The following is a 21783-nucleotide window of genomic DNA, read 5'->3' as shown; positions in this document are numbered from 1 at the left end:
TAGGGTCTTGCTGTAGCTCAGGCTGACCTGGAATTCACTATGTATAGTCCCAGGGTGGCTTTGAACTCACGGCAGTCCTCCTACCTCTGCCTCCTGAGTGCTGGGATTAAAGGTGTGTGCCTTTAATCTGGCTTCTTTTGAGATTTTTTTATTGTGGTGGTTCTGGAATTGAACCCAGGGCCTCAAGAATACTAGGCAATTCCTGCATCACCCCAGTCCTGGTGAGGCAAGAATTTTGGGGTGTCCTCAGATTCTTGTCTTATGAATTTGATGAATGAAATCTACAGACTAGAGAATGAGTTTCAGAAAGATTTGTGTGTATGTGTGTGTGTGTGTGTTTGAGGTAGGGTCTCTCTCCAGCCCAGACTGAATTCACTATACCGTCTCAGGCTGGCCTCAAACTCACAGGAATCTTGAGGCAAGAAGGAAGCAAGGCAGCGCTCTGACCCAGAGAGGCAAGAGAGCGTTTGAGAAATTTTAATTTTCTAGGAAGGGGCTTCTCTGAAGGGATGGAAGGACTCCCGAAGGAGGCAGAGATAAGGGAAGGCCTGACTCTTCTGAAGTTTCTGACCTGTAGTACAGTGTAACCGATCAAGATGTTCCCCTATGGGCCTAAGGACAGGTCCCCCTGTTGGCCAAGAGGAAGCTATGCGCTTTGGTACTGTCATGCCTAAATTGCCTCACCGGGATCATTCTTGAAGGTGGCCCTACCTTCTGTAGTGCCAAAGTCTTCCCTTCCTAGGTCTTGCTCAAGACTCCTGTTGGATCTGGAAGGAGAGGGGCCGTGAGGTCCTTCCTCCTACCGCGGGGGGACTGCCTGCTACCGGTTTCTGTCTGGCTGCCTCCTTCAGCCCCTTTCTTCCCAGTCTCCACACTGCACTCTAGCGCCCCTGGGAAAGTTCCCATGCTTCTTGGAGACTGGGGGGGGGGGGGGGGGGGGTAGAGGTTGGAGGCAAAGATTTCTCCAAATCATCAGTTGCTTTAAAAGAAAGCCTATATTTAGCTGGGTTTAGACCGCCTGTAAATATGTATTTTGCAACGTAGATAACTGTAGCCAAGGGAGCTCCAGGGATATGCAAGGAGGTCGGGCGGGGGAGAAAGAACTGGAAAGAAGGAAAGATTAAGCAATATACTTTGTCATCAGCAGATACAAAGAATGTCAACTGCCTGCTCCAACTGCTAATAATACACATTTCTGTGTTATGATGGCTACAGTACCCCATCTGCGTTCTGAATCTTGTGTAAGAAAGGGACTGACTTTCAAAACCACCTTCTTCTAGCAGCCTTTCTCCTCCATCTCCTATCTGACTGGCTTTACCAGTCTCTGGTGGGCTCCCAAGAGGCCTGGCACGGGGACAGGCCCTCACCGGCTCTGACTCCTCTACCCCAGGCTCTTGCTCTTCAGGTAGCCTTGGCCTGGGGTGGGAAGAAGGAGGATGGGATGGACAAGCCTGCCACTTCTACCGAGCCACACTTTATTATTATTATCATTGTTATTAGTGTTTGTGTGTAGCGCATGTGCGTGTACAGGTTCATGGTGTGCACGTGTGTGGGTGCAGTGCACATGTGTGCTGCACATGCAGAAGCCAGAGGTTGACAGTAGGCGCCTTCTTCAGTCAGTGTCACCATACTTACTGCGACAAGGTCTCACTGAGCCTGGAGCTCACTGATTCAACTAGATTAGTTAGCCAGCAAGCTCCAGGGATCCTGTTTCCACCTCCCCAGTGCTGAGATTATGGGAGTGTACCACCATGCCCACTTTCTTACCTGGATGGTAGAAAGCCAAGCTCTGGATCTCACACTTGAGCCCTTTGCCAACCAACGGAGCCATCTTTCCAGCCGGAGAACTTGTCTTTCTTTTTTTCCTTCCTTCCTTCCTTTCTTCCCTTCCTCCCTCCCTCCTTCTCTTTCTTTCTTTTTGGTTTTTTGAGGTAGGGTCTCGCTCTAGCCCAGGCTGACCTGGAATTCACTGTGTAGTCTCAGGGCAATCTCAAACTCATGGTGACCCTCCTACCTCTGCCTCCCCGAGTGCTGAGATTAAAGGTGTGTGCCACCACACCCTGCAAGACGTGTCTTTCTAATAATAAAAAATCTCTTTTTGAGTTTCTGTTTTTTCTTAAATGAATTTATTTTTCTTTGTATATTTGAGAAAGAGAGAGAGGCATGCAGAGAGAGACAGAGAGAGAGAGAAAACAAGTGCATCAGGGCCTTCAGCCACTGCATACCAACTCCAGACACATACAGCACCTTTGTATCTGGCTTACGTAGGTCTAGGGGAATCCAACCTCCATCCTTAGGCTTCGTAGGCAAGGGCCTTAACTACTAAGCCACCTCTCCAGCCATTTTAAGTTTCTTTAAAAAAAATAATAATAAAGCCTGGAGTGGTGGTGCATGCCTTTAATCCCAGCACTCAGGAGGCCGAGGTAAGAGGATCACCATGAGTTTGAGGCCACTCTGAGACTCCATAGTGAATTCTGGGTCAGCCATTCCTGCATAAATAAGAAAAAAACTTTTAAAAGACAAGTGAATAGGGCTGGAGAGATGCTTAGTGGTTAAGGCACTTGCCTGCAAAGCCAAAGGACTTAGATTCAATTCCCCAGGACCCATGTAAGATAGATGCACAAGGTGGTGGATGTGTCTGGAGTTCATTTGCAGTGATTAGAGGTCCTGGCGCAACCATTCTGTGCCTCTGTCTTTCTCTCTCTCTCTCTCTCAAATAACTAACTAGATAAATAAAAATGTTTTTAAAAAATTAAAGAAATGAAGCCAGATGTGGTGGTGCATGCCTTTAATCCCAGAACTCGGGAGGCAGAGGTAGGAGGATCACTGTGAGTTCAAGGCCACCCTGAGACTATATCATGAATTCCAGGTCAGCCTGGGCTAGAGTGAGACCCTAGCTCAAAAAAAAAAAAAGCAGGGCTGGAGAGATGGCTAAAAAAAAAAAGCAAACAGAGTTGGAGAGATGGGTAACTGCTTGCAAAGCCTGGTGGTCCAGGTTCAAAATCCCTAATACCCATGTAAAGCCAGATGCACAAAGTGGCACATACATCTGGAGTTTGTTTGCAGTGGCAGGAGGCCCTGATGCACCCATTTCCCTCGCCTTTCTTTCTTTCTGCTTACAAATAAATAAAATTTAAAGACAATAAATAAATAAATAATTTAAAAGATAGTCTTAAAGAAAAAAAGCAAAGCTGAACATTGCAGCACACACTTTTAATCCCAGCAGACAGGACACAGAGGTAGGAGGATCACTGTGAGTTCCAGGTCAGCCTGGGCTAGAGTGAGACCCTACCTTCAAAATACCAAAAAATGAAAGAAATGAATTGTTGTTTAAGCAAAGTCCCTTGTCTTTCCTCCCCAGTCCCAGGCTTGTTCTCCTTCCCCACTCTTACACATTTGGAGTAAATCCTAGGTAGCCAGTAATTTTGTTGATTTTTTCAAAAACTTTTTTTTTGTTTATTTTTATTTATTTATTTGAGAGGAACAGATAGACAGTGAGAGAAAGAGGCAGAGAAAGAAAGAGAGAATTGAGCGCACCAGGGCCTCTAGCTACTGCAAACGAACTCCAGATGCATGCGCCCCCTTGTGCATGTGGCTTACGTGGGTCCTGGAGAATCGAGCCTTGAACAGGGGTCATTTGGCTTCACAGGCAAGTGCTTAACTGCTAAGCCATCTCTCCAGCCCCTCCCCACTTTTTTTTGAGGCAGAATCTCACCATGTACTTCAGGCTGGCATAGAACTTACCATATAGCCTAGGCAAGTGTCAAATTCACCACCTCAGCTTCTGGAGTGCTGGGCATACAGGTGTGTGCCACCATGCCTTGCTATTGTGTGATTATCTTTTAACCTTAGTACACTGAATGCAACATAAAATTCACCACTTTGGGGTCAGAGAAATGGCCCAGAGGTTAAGGCACTTGCCTGCAAAGCCTAAGGATCCAGGTTCGATTCCCCAGTACCCAAATAAAGACAGATGCACTAGGTAGCACATGCATCTGGAGTTTGTTTGCAGTGGCTAGAGGCCCTGGGGACCATCTATCTTCAGACTGTTTTTTTTCCATCAGGCGTGAGAGCACAGACACACAATCCCACTACTCAGGTGGCAGTGGCTGGAGGACCATCTGTTCCAGGCTAGTCAGGACTACAAAGTTACAGGCCAGTGTGAGCTACCTAGTGAAGACCTGTCTCCAATGAAGCAACAACACTTTTTTTCCTCTTCTGAAAGTGCAATTCCATCTCCATGCAGCAGCAGCTCCCTGTTCCCTTTCCTCTCCCTGCTGCCCCTGGCAACCACCACCATTCCACTTGCTGTTGTATGAACTTGACTCCTCTAGGGTACCTTATGTAAGTGGCACCGTACAGAATTTATCCTCTTGTACCTGGCTTATGTCACTGAGGTTCATGCATGTCGTGGCATGTGTTAAGAGCTTTCTTCCGTTTAAAGCCTTGCCCATAATTTCATATTTCCCCCATACATTTAAGTAGTCATAAGACAGTAGTGCTTTCAGTACCTTTACAATTTATGCATCAACCACAATACCATGGATACCATTTTATGCCTTCCTCGCCCAATATGTTTTTCACAATGAGTCCCTCTTGTTTTTCACAATGGGACCCTGTTGATTTATGACTGTGGTTTGCTCATTTTAATTTCGGTTTATCATTCTATCATGTGAATAAGCCACAATGCAGTTGTTGCCGGCTCCTCTGCTGCCTCGGGTTGAGGTGGCGTCCAGGTTTTGCTGCTGTGAGTGGGGGCTGCAGTGACTGCTTGGGACTTCTAGTTGAGCCCATCTTTAGCATGTCTACCTAGAAGCAGAAAGCCACGTTGCAGGGTGGACGAACACTGAACTTGATTGGTACTGCCAAGCTGCTCTCTATGGCAGATGAGCCCCTCACCCTTCCACCTCAGTCACTTGGACAAGACGTCCAGTCTGACCGCGTCCTTGCCTTACTACCCTTTCTGCCCAATCAGTTTTCTTTTTTGCAGTGCTGAAAATGGAACCCAGGGCTTTGTGCAGGCAGGCAGGTGCTCCACCGCTGAGCTACGTCCTCAGCGTCAGCTTTTATTTTTGTGGATCTGAAGGATATGGCATGGTATCTCACTGGAATGTGTCTTCCCTGTGTACAGGTCAAGGAATTTTGCTGTGTTCATTGCCCATACGGGTTTCCTCCAGATGAAGCACATTGGTCCATATCCTCTGCTATCCGACAGTCACTTTTTTTTTTAAATTTAAACTATGCCCTGTTTAAATACTTTTTAAAATTTATTTACAGAGGGAGAGAGAGAGAGAGAGAGAGAGAGAGAGAGAGAGAGAGAGAGGGAGAGAATGGGTGCACCAGGGTCTCCAGCCACTGCGAATGAACTCCAAATACATGTGCCACTTTGTCCATCTGACTTTACATGGGCACTGGGAGTCGAACTAGGGTTGTTGGGCTTTGTACACAAGCACCTTAACCACTGACCCATCTCTCCAGCCCCAAAAGTTTTGTTGTTTTTAAAATTCTCTGTAGGGCCAGGTATAATCCCAGCACTTGGGAGGCTGAGGTAGGGAAGATCACTATGAGACTACATAGTTAATTCCAGGTCAGCCTGGGCTAGAGCAAGACCCTATTTCAAAAGACCAAGAAAGTCTTTTTGACTTTTTTTCTTGTGTGTGAATGTGTGTGTGTGATGTGGTCCCATATGCTCTTCTTTCCAATTAGTCCTTCTTTATCTTTTAAAAAATATTTTATTTTTATTTATTTACTAGAGACAGAAAGAGGGGGCGAGAGAGAGAATGGGCACCAGGGCTTTTAGCCACTGCAAATGAACTCTAGATGCATGTGCCACCATGTGCATCTGGCTTACGTGGGACCTGGAGAATCGAACCTGGGTCACTAGGCTTCACAGCCATATGTCTTAACCACTAAGGCATCTCTCCAGGCTTTCTATCTTGATGTCATCATTTTTTTCACTCCTATTATGCATGTCTTTGGGTAGGTAGAGTTAGCCACTGTGAGGTCATGACTAGTATGGCCACTTTGTGTCTGGAAGACACTATTGAAAAGCACTCCTCCCCTTCTTTTGGCCCTTACATTCTTTTTTTTTTTTTTATTAAATTTTTTATTTATTTATTTGAGAGCGACAGGCACAGAGAGAAAGACAGATAGAGGGAGAGAGAGAGAATGGGCACGCCAGGGCTTCCAGCCTCTGCAAACGAACTCCAGACGCGTGTGCCCCCTTGTGCATCTGGCTAACATGGGTCCTGGGGAACCGAGCCTCGAACCAGAGTCCTTAGGCTTCACAGGCAAGCGCTTAACCGCTAAGCCATCTCTCCAGCCCCTGGCCCTTACATTCTTTCTGCCACCTCTTCCACAATGGTCCTGAGCCTTGGAGGGTGTGGTAGAGATATGTCAGTGCTGAGTACTCCTCTGCCACTTCTGTTCAGCACTTTGCTGAGTTTTATCTCTCCAGTGGTCACTGTCATCTGAAAAAAGATTTTCTAATCAAAACTGAGATAGCATTAATATATGGGCACAAAAATAAGTATTTAGAGGGCAGTTTGGTGGGCATAATATATTTATTTAGCCACACAGTGGTAATACTTCTTCCCACTAAGCCTACCTATAGTCACTTAAAAGTAATGATTATTTGTAAGGAGAGAGAGAAAAAGAGAGAGAAAGAGAATGGGTGCACCAGCTGCTGCAAATGAACTCCAGATGCATGCACCACATTGTGCGTCTGGCTTTACAAGGTATGGGGAAGCCTATCCTGGTGGTCAGGGGTGCAGGCAAGCGTCTTAGCTGCTGAGCCATCTCTGCAGCCCTGTAGCTTGCTTCTTAAGCTGGCTCCCGCATGGTCCCAAGATTGCTGCCTCAGCTCCAGTGTTTTGTGCAAGCAGCCATGTTCAGAGGCCCAGAAGCAGAGAAAATAGGTACTTTCTTCTCAGAGTCCTTCTCCCAGAGGCCTCATGGTAATCTATTCCTATTTAGTGATCAGAGTCTCCTGACACTGCACACGCACAACAAAAGCTTGTGCCACCTTTTCTTTCTGGCTTTAGGTGGGTGCTGAAGAATTGATCCCAGGCCTGCAAGCCTTTAACCACTAGACCTCAGCCAAGTGATCAGAATTTCATACACGCCCATGCCTATACCAATCACTGACCAAAGGAATGAAATGATTGTCGTATTTCAACCAATCACAGCCTACTGATGGGGCTAAGGGGGAACCCATCCTCACTCAAAGCCCAAAGCCCTGAATCAGCTCAGCTTTCCATGATTGAGAAATAGAGGGGATGCCATTTAGGATGGCACTCAAAAGGTCCTTTGTTTTCAATGCTGGGGATTGATCCCAGGGCCTTGCATATGCCAGGCAAGCACTTACCACTCACTCCAGCCCAGGTTTTTGGGTCTCGCTGTGTGGCCAAAGCTGGCCTGGAATTCTTTTAAGATTTTTCACATTTTATTTTTACTAGCTGAGGAGGGTGGCACACACCTTTAATCCCATCACTCCGGAGGCAGAGGTAGGATTGCTATGAGTTTGAGGCTGCCCTGAGACTACATAGTAAATTCCAGGTCATCCTGGACTAGAATGAAACCCTACCTTGAAAAAAACAACAAAAAAAGTATTTTTACTTATTTATTGAGAGAGAGAGAGAGAGAGAGAATGGGTGTGCCAGGGCCTCCAGCCACTGTAAATGAACTCCAAACTCCAGATGCATACACCACCATATGCATCTGGCTTATGTAGGTACTGGGAAGTCAAACCTGGGTCCTTAAGCTTTGCAAGCAGGTACCTTAACTGCAAAGCCACCTCTCTGGTCCCTGGCCTGGATTTCTTGCTCGTCCTGCCTTAGCCTTGGAGGGCTGATTTCTGGGAGGTCTGCATGTATTCTAGATCCTGGCCCTGTACCTGTTTCATGTGCTTCCCAGCAATGCCACCCCCCCCACCCAGGCTTTTACTTGTCTTTTAACTTTGTTCATAACGTCATTTTCTTAGCAGAAGACTTTGTGTGTGGGTAATGTCATAAAATCAGTCCATCTTTTTGGAGTTGTGTCTTGTGTGTAAGAAACTCTTGCCTACACTTAGATCTCTTACATTTCATCTTAACTATTTTAAAGTTTTGTTCTTCACATTTAGATCTTTGACACATATGGCATTAATACTTATGGGTGTTGTAAAGAGGTTTCATATGAAAAGCCAATTGTCCCAATGCATTTTTTTTATTGAATAGTCTATGCTCTGGCTGAGTAGCAATGCCACCCCCATCATAAATCAAATCCCCACACAGGCTTGGCTCTGGCTCTGTGCACTCTGTTCTATTGATCCCTTTGTCCAGTCCAGCACCAAAACCACATTGTTTTAATTACTATCACTTTCAAAAGAGAAAAAGTCTTGGCATCTCTTAGGAGCAGGTCCTCTTCAGAATGGTCTTCCTTTTTCTTGGTCCTTTTTACTTCCATACGAATTTTAGAATCAGTTTGCTTAGCTCTGTGAACCATCCTGTTGAGAAGTTTATTGGACATGCATGGAATTGGTGGGTTAATGTGGACAGAATTTTCTTTGAGAATGACATTAAGGCTACTGATCCTTAAGGCCCCTTCTCTGCATCACCTAGTTATTCCTTTTATAGACTACAATAATGTTTCATTCATAAATACTTGTTACATCTTATCTGAATTTATTTATTTGCAAGCAGAGAGAAACAGAGAGAAGAGAGATAGAAAATGGGCATGCCAGGTCCTTCAGCTGCTGCAAACAAACTCCAGATGCATGTGCTACCTTGTGCATCTAACTTTACATGAGTACTAGAGAATCAAACCCAGTTTATAAGACTTTGCAGTCAAACACCTTAACTGCTGAACCATCTCTCCAGCCCTGAAATTTTACTATCATAATGATATTGTGAATTTAAAAATTTTTAAATATATATTTAAAGTATTATATATATATTTGGTGTTTTCAAAGTCGGGGTTCACTGTATCCCAGGCTGACCTTCTGAAACTCACTCTAGTCCCAGGCTGGCCTTGAACTCATGGTGATCCTCCTACCTCTGCCTCCCCAGTGCTGGGATATATATATATATATATATATATATATATATATTTTTTTTTTTTTTTTCTGAGGTAGGGTCTCACTCTAGCCCAGGCTGACCTGGAATTCACTATGTAATCTCAGGGTGGCCTCAAACTCACGGTGATCCACCTACTTCTGCCTACCAAGTGTTGGGATTAAAGGCATGCGTCACCACGCCTGGCTTGCTGGGATATTTTTGTTTGTTTGTTTATTTTTATTTGAGAAGTGACAGAAAGAGAGAGAGAAAGAATGAATGGGCAGGCCAGGGCCTCCAGCCACTGCAAACAAACTCCAGACACATGCGCCCCCTTGTGCATCTGGCTAAGGTGGGTCCTGGGGAGTCAAGCCTTGAACCGGGGTTCTTAGGCTTCACAGGCAAGTGCTTCACTGCTAAACCATCTCTCCAGCCCATTCCTGGGTTATTTTTGAGGTAGGGTCTCACTCTAGCCAAGGCTGACGTGAAATTCTCTCTGTATTCTCAGGATGTCCTGGAACTCATATTAATCCTCCCACCTCAGCCTCGATAGTGCTTATATTTTTAAAAATATTTTTGAGATCTATTTATTTGCTAGCAGAGAGCAATAGAGGAGAGACAGATAGAATGGACACACCAGAGCCTCCAACCACTGCAAACAAACTCCAGATGCATGAACCACTGCTCCAGATGCATGGGCCACTGGGCATTTTGCTTTATGTGGGTATTGGGGAAATTAAACTCAGGTCCTTAGGCTTTGCAGGCAAGTGCCTTAACTGCTGAGCCATCTCTCCACCCCTAAATATTGTTTTTTGTTTTTTCGAAGTAGGGTCTCACTCTAGCCCAGGCTGACATGGAATTCACTATGTAGTCTCAGGGTGGCCTCAAACTCACGGTAATCCTCCTACCTCTGCCTCCTGAGTGCCGGGATTAAAGGTGTGCGCCACCACGCCTGGCTGGATGCTGATCTTTTTAAGGGACCTGGCTGAGGTCCTTTAATAACACCAATATGCCTGAAGGAGCTCTTGGTTTTTCTATATAAATAATCCATCTACAAAGCTATCAGAGATCCTTGTCTCTTTTATGTTTCTAATCCTTTTATCAGTGAGTGGTGGCTTCTAAAGCTGGCCTCTCCCAGGCCTCAACCCTGCTGGTGGGCTGGCTCTGGCCAGCTATTGCTTTGCACTACCAGTTATAAATAAGTAAAAGACCCCTTACTTTCTCCAGAGCTCTCCAGTTTACAAAGCGCTTTCCCCTCCATTAGCTCATTGATCTTTCCTACCCCCACTTTGGAGAGTGTCTCGGTGGGAATGGCTTGTGACACCTTGGACAAGTCCCTCTCCCTTGTATTTCTCTTGTAAGACAAAAAAAGTTTGGTCAAGAATAGTCTGGCATGGAACTCAGGTGTGATCTCCCCGCGCTCTTCTCTTGGGAGAACTGAAGTCCATTCATAAAAACGGGGAGCGGGGGGGGGGGGGAAGAACGGGGAGGGGAAGGGGAGAGAGTGGGTGTAAGTCCTAGGTCTTCAGGCTGGCGTCCCCAAAATGTCTGCGGGGTTGGAGGATGTGGAAATGTCCTTGGAAGCTAGAGGATGACAGATGATGGGTGGGTGGGGGAGGGCGGGGAGGCGATCATTATGCCCAACCCCCTGCCTCAGACCGGGTCCTCCTCCCCGTAAGGAAGGCACATCCTCTGGATAGGGGAGCGCACGACGCGAAGCTCGCGGCCTTGAGTGCCCTCCGGCGTCGCCCCTCTAACCTCCACGCTCAGCACGCATGCTCCTCGGTGCACACGCTCAGCCGCGGACTGCGCGCGCGCCGCCCTCGCGCCTTAGAGCTCCCCACCCCCTTTCCGCCCCAACACTGCGCAGGCGCAGGCAGGCCTGGAGCCAGCGAGGGCGCCCTCTTGCGGCGGACTGGTCGAGTGGCACCTTTTGTTGTAGCGCTGGGGGGCGGAGAAGTGGATGGGGGAGAAAGATGTGGGTGGAGTCTGGGAGGCAGATGAGAGAATCAGATCCCAGTGCATTTTCTTTGTCCCTCACGACAAGGTATCATTCCTCGTTTCAAATGCAGGTGAAGAAAATATGGCCCGCAGAGAGCGAGAGTCTTAGGCTGACTGGCTGTCGGGCTGGAGTGGCATGAGACACAGCTGGGCAGATAATACTTGCACCCTTGCACCCTTTGCACCCATGCATCGAGCAAACATTTCCTGGAATGAACAGAGCTAGAGGAGGTCGCTGAGGTGATGGAGCTTGATGGCAAAGAAGGGAGAACAGAGATCCAGCTAGCCAAGGGCAGAGATTGATGGCAAGGGTGAATTCGGGCCGGTGCACTTGCTGAGCTTGCAGGGAACAAGGCTGAGAGAGGCAGAGACACAGAGACTGACCTTCTGTCCCCTGGCCACATGCTCCAACTGGTGAGGTCTAAATAAGCAGCTAAAGAGGAGACTATGTGAGGCCCAGGAGGAATTCTAGTTGCAATGGATTGAAGCAATCAAATGTGTCTAAACCATAAAACCATAAAGTAATTACTATACTACTAGTAAAAACAAAGGTGCTAATTGATCAGTGTGGATGGTGGTGGGGGAGATCTACCCACTACTTTGAAAGTGGCAAATACAGGGAAAGAATCAAGCATTTGCATCCTTAATCCTAGATGAACCTAGCCACCCCATTACCAAATCATGAACAGACGGCAGTTTCTGTATCTAAGAAATATTCCAGCTGATAAAGAACAGTGGCATTCTCGTGCTGGAGAGATGGCTCAGCGGTCAAAGTGCTTGCCTGCAAAGTGGCACATGTAGCTGAGGTTACTTTGCGTCAGCTGGAAGCCCTGGCATGCCCATTCTCTCTCTCCTTGAAAATTAATAATAAATAAATAATGTATATGCATATTTTTTGGTTTTGTGAGGTAGGGTCTCACTCCAGTCCAGGCTGACCTGTTCACTATGTAGTCTCAGGGTGTCCTTGAACTCACAGTGATCCTCCTACCTCTGCCTTCAAAGTGCTGAGACTAAAGGCATGTGCCACTACGTGTGTGGATGTTCCTGAGACAGCTAAAAATAGATTTACCATATGACCCAGCTACAGCACTCCTAGGCATATATCCTAAGGACTCCTCTCACTACCTTAGAGATGCTTGCTCAACCATGTTTATTGCCACTCTATTCACAATAGCTGGGAAATGGAACCAGCCTAGATGTCCCTCAACTGATGAGTAAACAATGAAGATGTGACACATTTATGCAATGAAGTTCTACTCAGCGGTAAAGAAAAATGAAATTATGAAGTTTTCAGGAAAATGGAAGGATCTGAAAAGCATTATACTTAGTGAAGTAACCCAGGCCCAGAAAACCAAACATCACATGTTTTTTCTCATATGTGGATCCTATCTACAAATGATTGGACTGCTAGTAAGCTAGAAAAGAGATATAAAGGGAATAGAAAGGGTGGGAGGGGTGTTGCAGTTAGGTTTGCATTGCTGACAGAAATCACCTGACCAAGAGCAGTTTGTAGAAAAAAATGGTTTATTTCTGCTTGCAGATTCACAGGGAAGCTCCATCATGGCAAGGGAAAATGATGACATGAGCAGAGGGTGGACATCACCTCCTGGCCAACATAAGGTGTTCAACATAAGAGTAACAGGAGAGTGTGCCAATCACTGGAAAGGGGAAGCTGGCTAGAACACCGATAAGACCACCCCAACAATACACTGCTTCCAGGAGGCATTAATTCCTAAATCTCCATCAGCTGGGAACCTAGCATTCAGAACACCTAAGTTTATGGGGGACACCTGAATCAAATCGCCACAAGTGGGGGGTATTGTAGATATATAAGTAGAAGAGCAGATTAATGGGGGTGTGAAGGCCTAAGTGAGGTCAGGGGAAGAGACTGAGTAAAGGAAAGGTGGAGGGAGGGCTACTCAAAATCTAAGAGGATATAAATAAGTCATATGGAAACCTACTTTTTTGGACAATGGAACACCCAGAAGCCATAGATTGTTACTAGAAAACTTTCAGTGCCAGGAATGGGATATCTTCCAGTGAGTTGTTGGCCTGGGAGGTTCCTGATGCCTCCAAAACATTACAGGCCATTACTGAGGCTCTTGGTTTCCTACCAAGATGAATAGATGGTAAGACCCTATTGCTGAAGACTCCACATACTTGGGCTGCAAGGTCACTGAGAATTCCTGCTGGAGATGAGCTGAAAACCTCCTCCATGTAGACCAGCTGGCAAAAGCTATGCTGCATACAGTTCAATGGGGGAGAGAGAAATCAACAGTGGACACAGCAAACCTTAAATTTGGCCAGCCAGGCCAAGTGAGCCAACAGGTGCAACAGTGGCATATCTGTTATCGGAGAAACCAACTACTCTCTAATTGGACTGGTGGCCTGCATTGCCGTGAGTTTGAGACCACCCTGAAACTACATAGTGAATTCCAGGTCAGCCTGGGCTAGAATGAGACCCTACCTTGAAAAAAAAAAAAGTCATGGGGCTGGAGAGATGGCTTAGCGGTTAAGGCACTTCCCTGTGAAGCCTAAGGACCTAAGTTCAATTCCTCAGTACCCACGTAAGCCAGATGCACAAGGTGGCACATGGACTTCGTTCACAGTGGCTGGAGGCCCTTGTGTGCCCATTCTCTTTATCTGCCTCACCCTCTTCCACCTCAAATAAATAAATAAAATAAAAAATATCTTAAGAAAGACTCATTACTTTTTTGTTTTGGGTAGGGTTTCTATCTGGCACAGGCTGTCCTGGAATTCATTATGTAGTCTCAGGGTGACCTTGGACTCATGGTGATCCTCCTGCCTCTGCCTCCCAAGTGCTCCACCACGCCTGGCAAGCCTTATTATCTCTCTCTCTCTTTTTTTTTTTTTTTTTTTTTTGAGGTAGGGTTTCACTCTACCCAGGCTGACCTGGAATTCACTATGGAGTCTCAGGGTGGCTTCGAACTCACAGTGAGCCTCCTATCTCTGCCTCCCAAGTGCTGGGATTAAAGGCGTGCGCTACCACTCCTGGCAACACTCATAATCTTTTAATGCTACACAGTAACAGGTAAAATTCAGTGAGAGGGAAATTGGAAGGAGGATAGATAAAATGAGATGCCAGTAATTGATAATTCTTGAAGCTGGGTGATAGCTACATTGTGGCTTATTTTATTTTTCATTAAAATGTATAAGAAGTTTAGGGACTCTGTGACCCCCTTTCCCAGCCTTTAGTCTCCAATAGACTAAAAGTGTTATCACAGCAACCCTCAGGAGCGACAGTCCTTTGGTGACCTAGGAGTCTGAGGTGGCTTTCAGGGACTCCTGAAACAGTCCCTGGCTCTCCTGAATGGGGGGATGTGTTGGAATGGGTCATGAAGAAAGTGGCCCATAGCTTTTCCATTGAAGGAGGTTGGCCTCTGTGGATCTGGTTTCCAAGTGGCCTGGGTGACATTGGGCACAGGCACTCTGTCTTAAGACAGCTGAGAGTGTGAAAGTGACTCCAATAATAGCGGGGGAGCAACACGGGAGGCAGGGTGTCACATGGCAGGCTCAGAGGCGGGGTGCGGACAGCTGCTGGCCCTGTACTGTACATGCTCCTAGAGTCCTCCGCCCTCATTGTGCCTCCAAACCTTTCTTCCTCTCTCCAGCTCGGAGAAGGCAGAGAGATGAATGCCAGCCAGAGAGCCCGGGGAGACGCTGACTGTGGAATTTTGTGATTCTCCAGGGGATAGATGGGGAAAGGGAAGGGACAAGGATTAAGTAAACTGGCCCATGAGTCACCCCAGTTTGCAGGCTTGGCCCAGGGCAAATCCAGATGTCTTTACCTGGACATTTGTGGCTGGGGCAAGGTAAGTGGCCCTCTTCCATTGAGGCCCGTGGTCATTCACAGACAGCAAGGGTTGCAGAAGGCTGGGGTGGTGGGAGAGGAGACCCTGTCATCTTGAGGCATGTGGGGAGAGCACATGCTGCCTACTCTGGTGGGGGCCCCTGGGAGAGAAGAGTTTCCACCACCTTCACACCTGGCAGGTGCCGGAAGAAGAAGGCAGTGATGACCACCATCAAGTACGCCAATGGCTGCCACTGAGGGAGCTGGCTGCTGGGCTGGGCTCTTTCCACGAGGTTGGGCAAGATACACTCCCATGGCTCAGTATCCTCAGGTGTCAGATGGGGACAACTTGGGGCTGGAAAGATGGCTCAGCAGTTAAGGCGCTTGCCTGCAAAGGCTGGTGACCCAAGTCTGATTTCTTAGTACATAAAGCCAGATACATAGAGCTGCTGTGGCTGGAGGCCTTGGCACACTCATTCATTCATTCATTCATTTTTTTTTCTCTCTCTCTGCTTGCAAATAAATAAATAATTTTTTTAAAAAAACTGGGGACAACTCATGGAACAGCTGTGGATATAGAATGAGGTAATAATCATAAATACATGTGAGTCCTTTGGCACAGAGGTGGGCAGGTCAACTGTCCTTCCCATTATCATGTAAGCATCACATGGGAGGTGTGCGCTTATCTCTGCTTCTTTGTTTCATTAATTCATTTATTTTTTTGTGTTTTTTTTTTTTTTTTTGAGGTAGGGTCTCGCTCTAGCCCAGTCCAACCTGGAATTCACTATGTAGTCTCAGGGTGGCCTTGAACTCATGGCAGTCCTCCTACCTCTGCCTCCCAAGTGCTGGAATTAAAGGCATGTGCCACCACACCTGGCCATTCATTCAATTTTAATTTTTTAAAAAATTTTTTATTAATGAGAGAGAGAAAGAGACAGAGAGAATGGGCATCCCAGGGTCTCTAGCCATTGCAAACTAACTCCAGACACACGCACTACCATGTGTATCTGGCTTACTTGGGTATTGGGGAATCGGCCCTGGGACCCTAAACTTCACAGGCAAGTAGGTGCCCTAACAGCTAAGCGAGCTCTCCAGGCTCTCATTCATTCATTTATGAAAAAGAGGGAGGGAGAATGGGAGAGCCAGGGCCTTCAGCCGCTGCTAACTCCAGAGGCATGTACCATATTGTGCACCTGACTTTATGTGAGTGTTGGGGTATACAACCGCAGGCAGGCAGGCTTTGTAAGCAAGCACTTTTAACTGCCTAGTAATCTCTCCAGCTCTGTTTCTGTTTTGTAGGCACAATGGCACTCTAGGCCAGACCGACCTGGAACTCACTCTGTAGCCCGGGCTGGCTTTGAACTCACAGCGTTCTTCCTTCCTCTGCCTGTGGAGTGCTGGGGTTAAAGGTGTGCACCACCACGCCTGGCTCCATCTCCACATCTTTTTTTTTTTTTTTAAATTTATTTATTTATTTTATTTTGAGAGCGACAGACACAGAGAGAAAGACAGATAGAGGGAGAGAGAGAGAATGGGCATGCCAGGGCTTCCAGCCTCTGCAAACGAACTCCAGACGCGTGCGCCCCCTTGTGCATCTGGCTAACGTGGGACCTGGGGAACCGAGCCTCGAACCGGGGTCCTTAGGCTTCACAGGCAAGCGCTTAACCGCTAAGCCATCTCTCCAGCCCTATCTCCACATCTCTAGCACGTGGTATGACTTGGGATACTCCTTACGTGTGCTGCCACTGCTATACTGGCACCGAGAGGTCAGCACACACAGCTCGAAGTTGTAGAAACAGAAGCCCAGAGAAAGCAAGTGACTCGCTCAAGGCCACACCACTTAAAAGTACCAAGGTGGAACTAATGCCCAGGCTTGCAGGTCTCTGAGTTTGTGCAGTTACCTTCAGCTTGGTGAGTCAGAGAAAACATCTCTTCCACTTACCTGGCTGGGAGAATAGGCACCTTTTCCCTCCTTTATTTATTTGAGAGAGAGAGAATGGGCGTGCCAGGGCCTCCAGCTGCTGCAATTGAATTCCAGATGCATGTGCACCCTTGTGCATCTGGCTTTCGTGGGTCCTGGGAAATCAAACCTGGGTCCTTTGGCTTTGCAGGCAAGTGCCTTAACCACCAAGCCATTTGTCCAGCCCAGAATAGGCACCTTTATTTGCTGTTAAGGAAGCTGTTATCTAACTTTCTACATGTACTAGGTGCTGGGCCCTGTGCAGGGTGCCGGGATGAGCAGGTACTAAGTTCCAGAGACAAGAGCACCTGTCGGGCTCCACAGTGCTGCAAGGAAGGAGGAGGAAAGGGCTCAGAGAGGACGATTCCCAACTGTGCTGCCTTGAGAGTAGGCATAGACACTTGTCAACAGGACAGGGCAAGAAAGGGAATGTCGGATAGAGGGAGCAGCTTGGGGAGAAGCTGGGGAAGAAGAGAATATATCTATATTTATCAATGTGTATAATTATAGTATATTATATTTATTTGGTTTTTTGAGGTAGGGTCTTGCTGTAACCCAGGCTGACCTGGAATTCACGGGACCTTGAACTCACGACGATCCTCCTACCTCTGCCTCCTGAGTGCTGGGATTAAAGGCATGCATCACCATGCCCGGATTATTTTATTTTTGATCTTTTATCTATCTGAGAGAGAGAGAGAGAATGGGCACTCCAGGGCCTCTAGCAACTGCAAACAAACTTCAGATGCATGTGCCGCCTTGTGCATCTGGCTTTACATGGGTACTGGGGAATAGAACCTGGGTCCTTAGGCTTCATGGACAAGTGTCTTAACCACTAAGCCATCTCTCCAACCCATGTATCATTTAAATATTTAATTAATTTATTTATTTGAGAGAGAGTGTGTGAGAGAGACAGGAAGAGGCAGATAGAGAATGGGTGTGCACCAGGGCCTCTAGTCATGGCAAACTCTGGATGCATGCACCACCATGTGCATCTGGCTTTACATGGGTACTGAGGGATTGAACTTGGCTCCTTAGGCTTTGCAGGTAAGTGCCTTAACTACTGAGCCATCTCTCCAGCCCAAGGAGAATATATTAAGATAGGGAGGAACAGAGTGAGGTCAGATTTGCCTAGGGATTGGGTGTGAGTGTCTGTGGTGGAGATTCTAGACAGGATGGCTTGGTATAGGAAAGGCCAGAGAGGTGATGAGCTGAAAATTCAAGGGCAATGGGAGCCACTAAGACCTTAAGGGGCCAAGTATGGTGGTACCCACCTTGAAGCCCACAACTTAGGATAGTGAGTTAGGAGGATTACCATGAGTTCCTGGCTAACCTGGGCTACAGAATGAGTTCCAGGTCAGCCTGGGCTAGAGTGAAACCCTACTTCAAACAAACAAACAAACAAACAAACAAACAAACAAACAAACAAACACACAACAGATTTTAATGCCTTTAATCCCAGCCCTTAGGAGGCAGAGGTAGGAGAATTACCGTGAGTTCAAGGCCACCCTGAGACTACATAGTGAATTCCAGGTCAGCCTGAGCTAGAGTGAGACCCTACCTTGAAAAACAAAAAACAAAAACAGACTTTAAGGGAGGGCCCAGGAAACCAGGCTGGTGGTTAGGAAATATACCGTGGAGGTGGGCATGGTGGTTCACTCCTGTATGGAGACCATGTTTCAGTTTTCAAAAGCAAAGACCCAAACAAAGAAACTGAGGCTGGGGATGCATCTCAGTTGGCAGTGTTTTTCTAGCATGTATGAAGCCCCGGGGTTTGATCCTCAGCACCACATAAACCAGGCGTGTAGGTGCACCCCTGTAGTCTTAGCTCCAGGGAGGGGGAAACAGGAGAGTCAGAAATTATACTTGGAGCCAGGTGTGGTGGCACACACCTTTAATCTCAGCACTCGGGAGGCTAAGAAAGAAGGATCATGTGAGTTCAAGGCCACCCTGAGACTACATAATGAATTCCAGGTCAGCCTGGGCTAGAGAGAGACCCTGCCTCAAAAAACCCACCCCCCAAAAAAAAACACAAAGAAAGAAATTATACTTGGGCTCTATGAAACCCTGTCTCAAAAAACAAAACAGGTGTGGTGGCTCACACCTGTAATCCCATCACTTGGGAGGCAGAGATAAGAAGGATTACTGTGAGTTCAAGGCCAGCCTGGGACTACAGAGTGAATTCCAAGTCAGCCTGGGCTACATTGAGACCATACTTTGAAAAACAGAAAGCAAACAACAACAAAATAAGGACTGGGGAAATGGCTCAGTGAACTAAAGGCACTTGCGTGAAAAGCCTACCAGCCTGGGTTTGATTCCTCAGGACCCATGGAAAGCCAGAGGCCCTGGTGCACCCATTCTCTCTCTCCGTGGCCCAGTTCTCTTGAATAAATTAATAATTAATTAAATAATTTAAAAAAAAAAACAAAGAGGAGCTGGAGAGATGGCTTAGCAGTCAAGGTGATTGCTTGTGAAACCTAAGGACCCAGGCTTGATTCCCCAGTTCCCAAATAAACCAGATGCACATGGTGTCACATGCATCTGGAGTTTGTTTGCAGTGACTAGAGGCCCTGGCTCACCCATTCTCTCTCTCTCTCTCTCTTTCTCTCCCTCCCTCTCTTTCTCTCAAGTAAATAAATAAAAATTAAAAACAAAAAAAATCTCACTGTGGCCTTGAGGAGAGAATGATTGAAGACACTGTGTGAGGAGGGTGGCCACCCAGTCAGCACCCATTCTAGGAATGGAAGGGCAGGGCACTGCTGGATGAGGCTGGCTCCCAGCTGCTCTGGCCCCTCCTCCCTCCTCTCTCCTCCTCGCCCCTGTCTCTGTCACTCACAGGGCGGGCCAGGCTGGGGCAGCCATGGCAGCAGCACCAACCTGGATCCCTCTCCTTGTGGGCAAGTCGGGGCCTTCTTCAGGGAGAGGCCGGGCATGAGGGATTTGGGGGTGATCAGGTGGAAGATTGGGGGGAGATCTTCATGGGAGGGTGGCAGGGGGGGTGAAGCGAGGCCTGAAGGGTTTGGGGATTTTCATGACAAGGCAGACAAGGATCCAGGGTCTCGAAGAGCTGCGCTCTGAGACGCAGGAGCCAGGAGTTGAGGATGGAGGTGTACTGGGGCTGGGTGGGCCTGAAAGCACAGGCTTAGAGGGTTGTGGGCCCTTTAATGGGCTGGCTGGGACACTCTGTCAGGCCAGGCTAAATTTGGCATGTTGGGGGGGGGGAAGCGGGGCAGCCTGGGTAAGTCTCCTTTGCTGGGCTCTGTTGGCTTCCAGCACAGACCCCTTTCTACATTCCTCCCTGTCTGTTAAGAAAGGCAGGTGGGAGCTTAGGTTCCAGATGGTTACCCTTCCTCCAAAGGCTCCCCCACCTCCAGCATCCCCAGGTATTTCGATTAGGATTCTTTTCTGAGTGCCTTGAATGCACACACATACCCCACAGACATCACACCTCTTAGGTAAACATCAGTCTCTACCCACTGTGATCCTAAGGAGACCTAAATGCTGGAGTAGAGCGATTGATGAACCATTGATGAACCCTCCGCGTGAGTTCAAAGTCAATGGAAGCTTGGGGGGGGTGTGTGTGTGTGCATGTAAAGCCCAGAGAACAACCTCGGTTCCCCAGGTATTCCTTACCTTTTGGGACAGGATAGCTCATTGACCTGGAACCTGCTTAATTACTCCACATTATCTGGCCAACGAGACCCAGGGATTCACCTGTCTCCACCTCCGTAGCACTGGGATTATAAGCACATACACATGCCACTATGCCCAGGTGGTATTTTCTGTTGTTGTTTTTGTATTATGGCTTTTCAAGGTAGGGTCTTGTGCTAGCCCAGGCTTACCTAGAATTCACTATGCAGTCTTGGGCTAGCTTCAAAGTCACAGTGACCCTCCTACCTCTGCCTCCTGAGTGCTGAGATTAAAGGTGTGTGCCACTAGGCCTAGCATTATTATTATTATTATTATTATTATTATTTTATTACTATTTTTAAATGTGGTGTCAAACTCAGGGAACTACACCTAAGTTGGCCTGGGTCCTCTACATATATTCACACATATGCTTGAGAGTCAAATACTGTACCAACTGAGCCATCCTCCCGCCCTTTGGCACCTATGGATATGCCGCAGGTCAGGGTGTGGACTCCTTTCCCTCCCCCAGCACATTCTCCTCTGTTGGGATCCAGCACAGGAGTCGGCATCTCTCAGGGCACTGGGACCAGAGGGGACTTGGTGAGGAAGGGAGCTCCTTCTCTGTCCTAGACTGAATCTGTATGTTTGGGGTCTGTGTGTGGGGTCGGTGTGTGTGTGTGGGGTCTCTACAGGTCTCTTGGCAGAGTTGGGGGGCACCAAGGCCCAGCAGACCACTCTATACCCACTTGTGGGCCGTGTCTTTGTGCACCCCTTGGAACATGCCACCTTCCTGCGACTTCCTGAGCACATTGGTGAGAGGGGTACCAGGAGGGCTGGGGTGTCTATGCCCAGGGCTCCTGTACAGCCTCCAGTCCACTCCTGTCTGTCTCACCAGCGGTGCCACCCACTGTCCGCATCACCTACCACGCCCACCTCCAGGGACATCCAGACCTGCCCCGGTGGCTCCGTTACACGCAGCGCAGCCCCTATGACCCTGGCTTCCTCTACGGCGCTGCCACCCCAGAAGATAAGGGCCGCCAGGTCATTGAGGTACCAGTATGGGGACCCTCAGACCTTCTGGGGAAGCGGGTCACTAGGACCTCCCAGGGCATCCTTGCAAGCAGGAGTGGGTGTTCATGAATGCTCACTTCATACCCGTCATTTATGACCCATCAGCGCCCTTTGCCAGGCCCAGCTGCACCAGTTTCCTTTAACCCTTCCCTTCAGTTCTCTTCCCACACCCTCCCTCTCCCCAGGTCACGGCCTATAATCGGGACAGCTTTGACGTCACCGGGCAGAGGCTGATACTGCTGATTGGGGACCCAGAAGGTACCCTGCTGCGCCGCTTCTCC

General features: G+C 47.7%; 1 protein-coding gene across 1 annotated transcript in view; it reads left to right on the top strand.

The window, feature by feature from the left end:
• The window catches only part of Sgca (sarcoglycan alpha), a 38101-nt gene that overhangs the window by 4553 nt on the left and 11765 nt on the right, over positions 1–21783 (top strand). Inside the window, exons 4-6 of the mRNA XM_045159549.1 lie at positions 21124–21243; positions 21327–21481; positions 21688–21760. Coding sequence (XP_045015484.1) covers positions 21124–21243; positions 21327–21481; positions 21688–21760 — 348 coding nt within the window. The remainder of the gene's footprint in view (positions 1–21123; positions 21244–21326; positions 21482–21687; positions 21761–21783) is intronic.

The sequence above is a fragment of the Jaculus jaculus genome, chromosome 9 (assembly GCF_020740685.1).
Source record: "Jaculus jaculus isolate mJacJac1 chromosome 9, mJacJac1.mat.Y.cur, whole genome shotgun sequence".
Classification (NCBI taxonomy): Eukaryota; Metazoa; Chordata; class Mammalia; order Rodentia; family Dipodidae; genus Jaculus; species Jaculus jaculus.
Note: the sequence above shows the minus strand (reverse complement) of the source record. Positions and strands in the feature narration are given on the sequence as shown.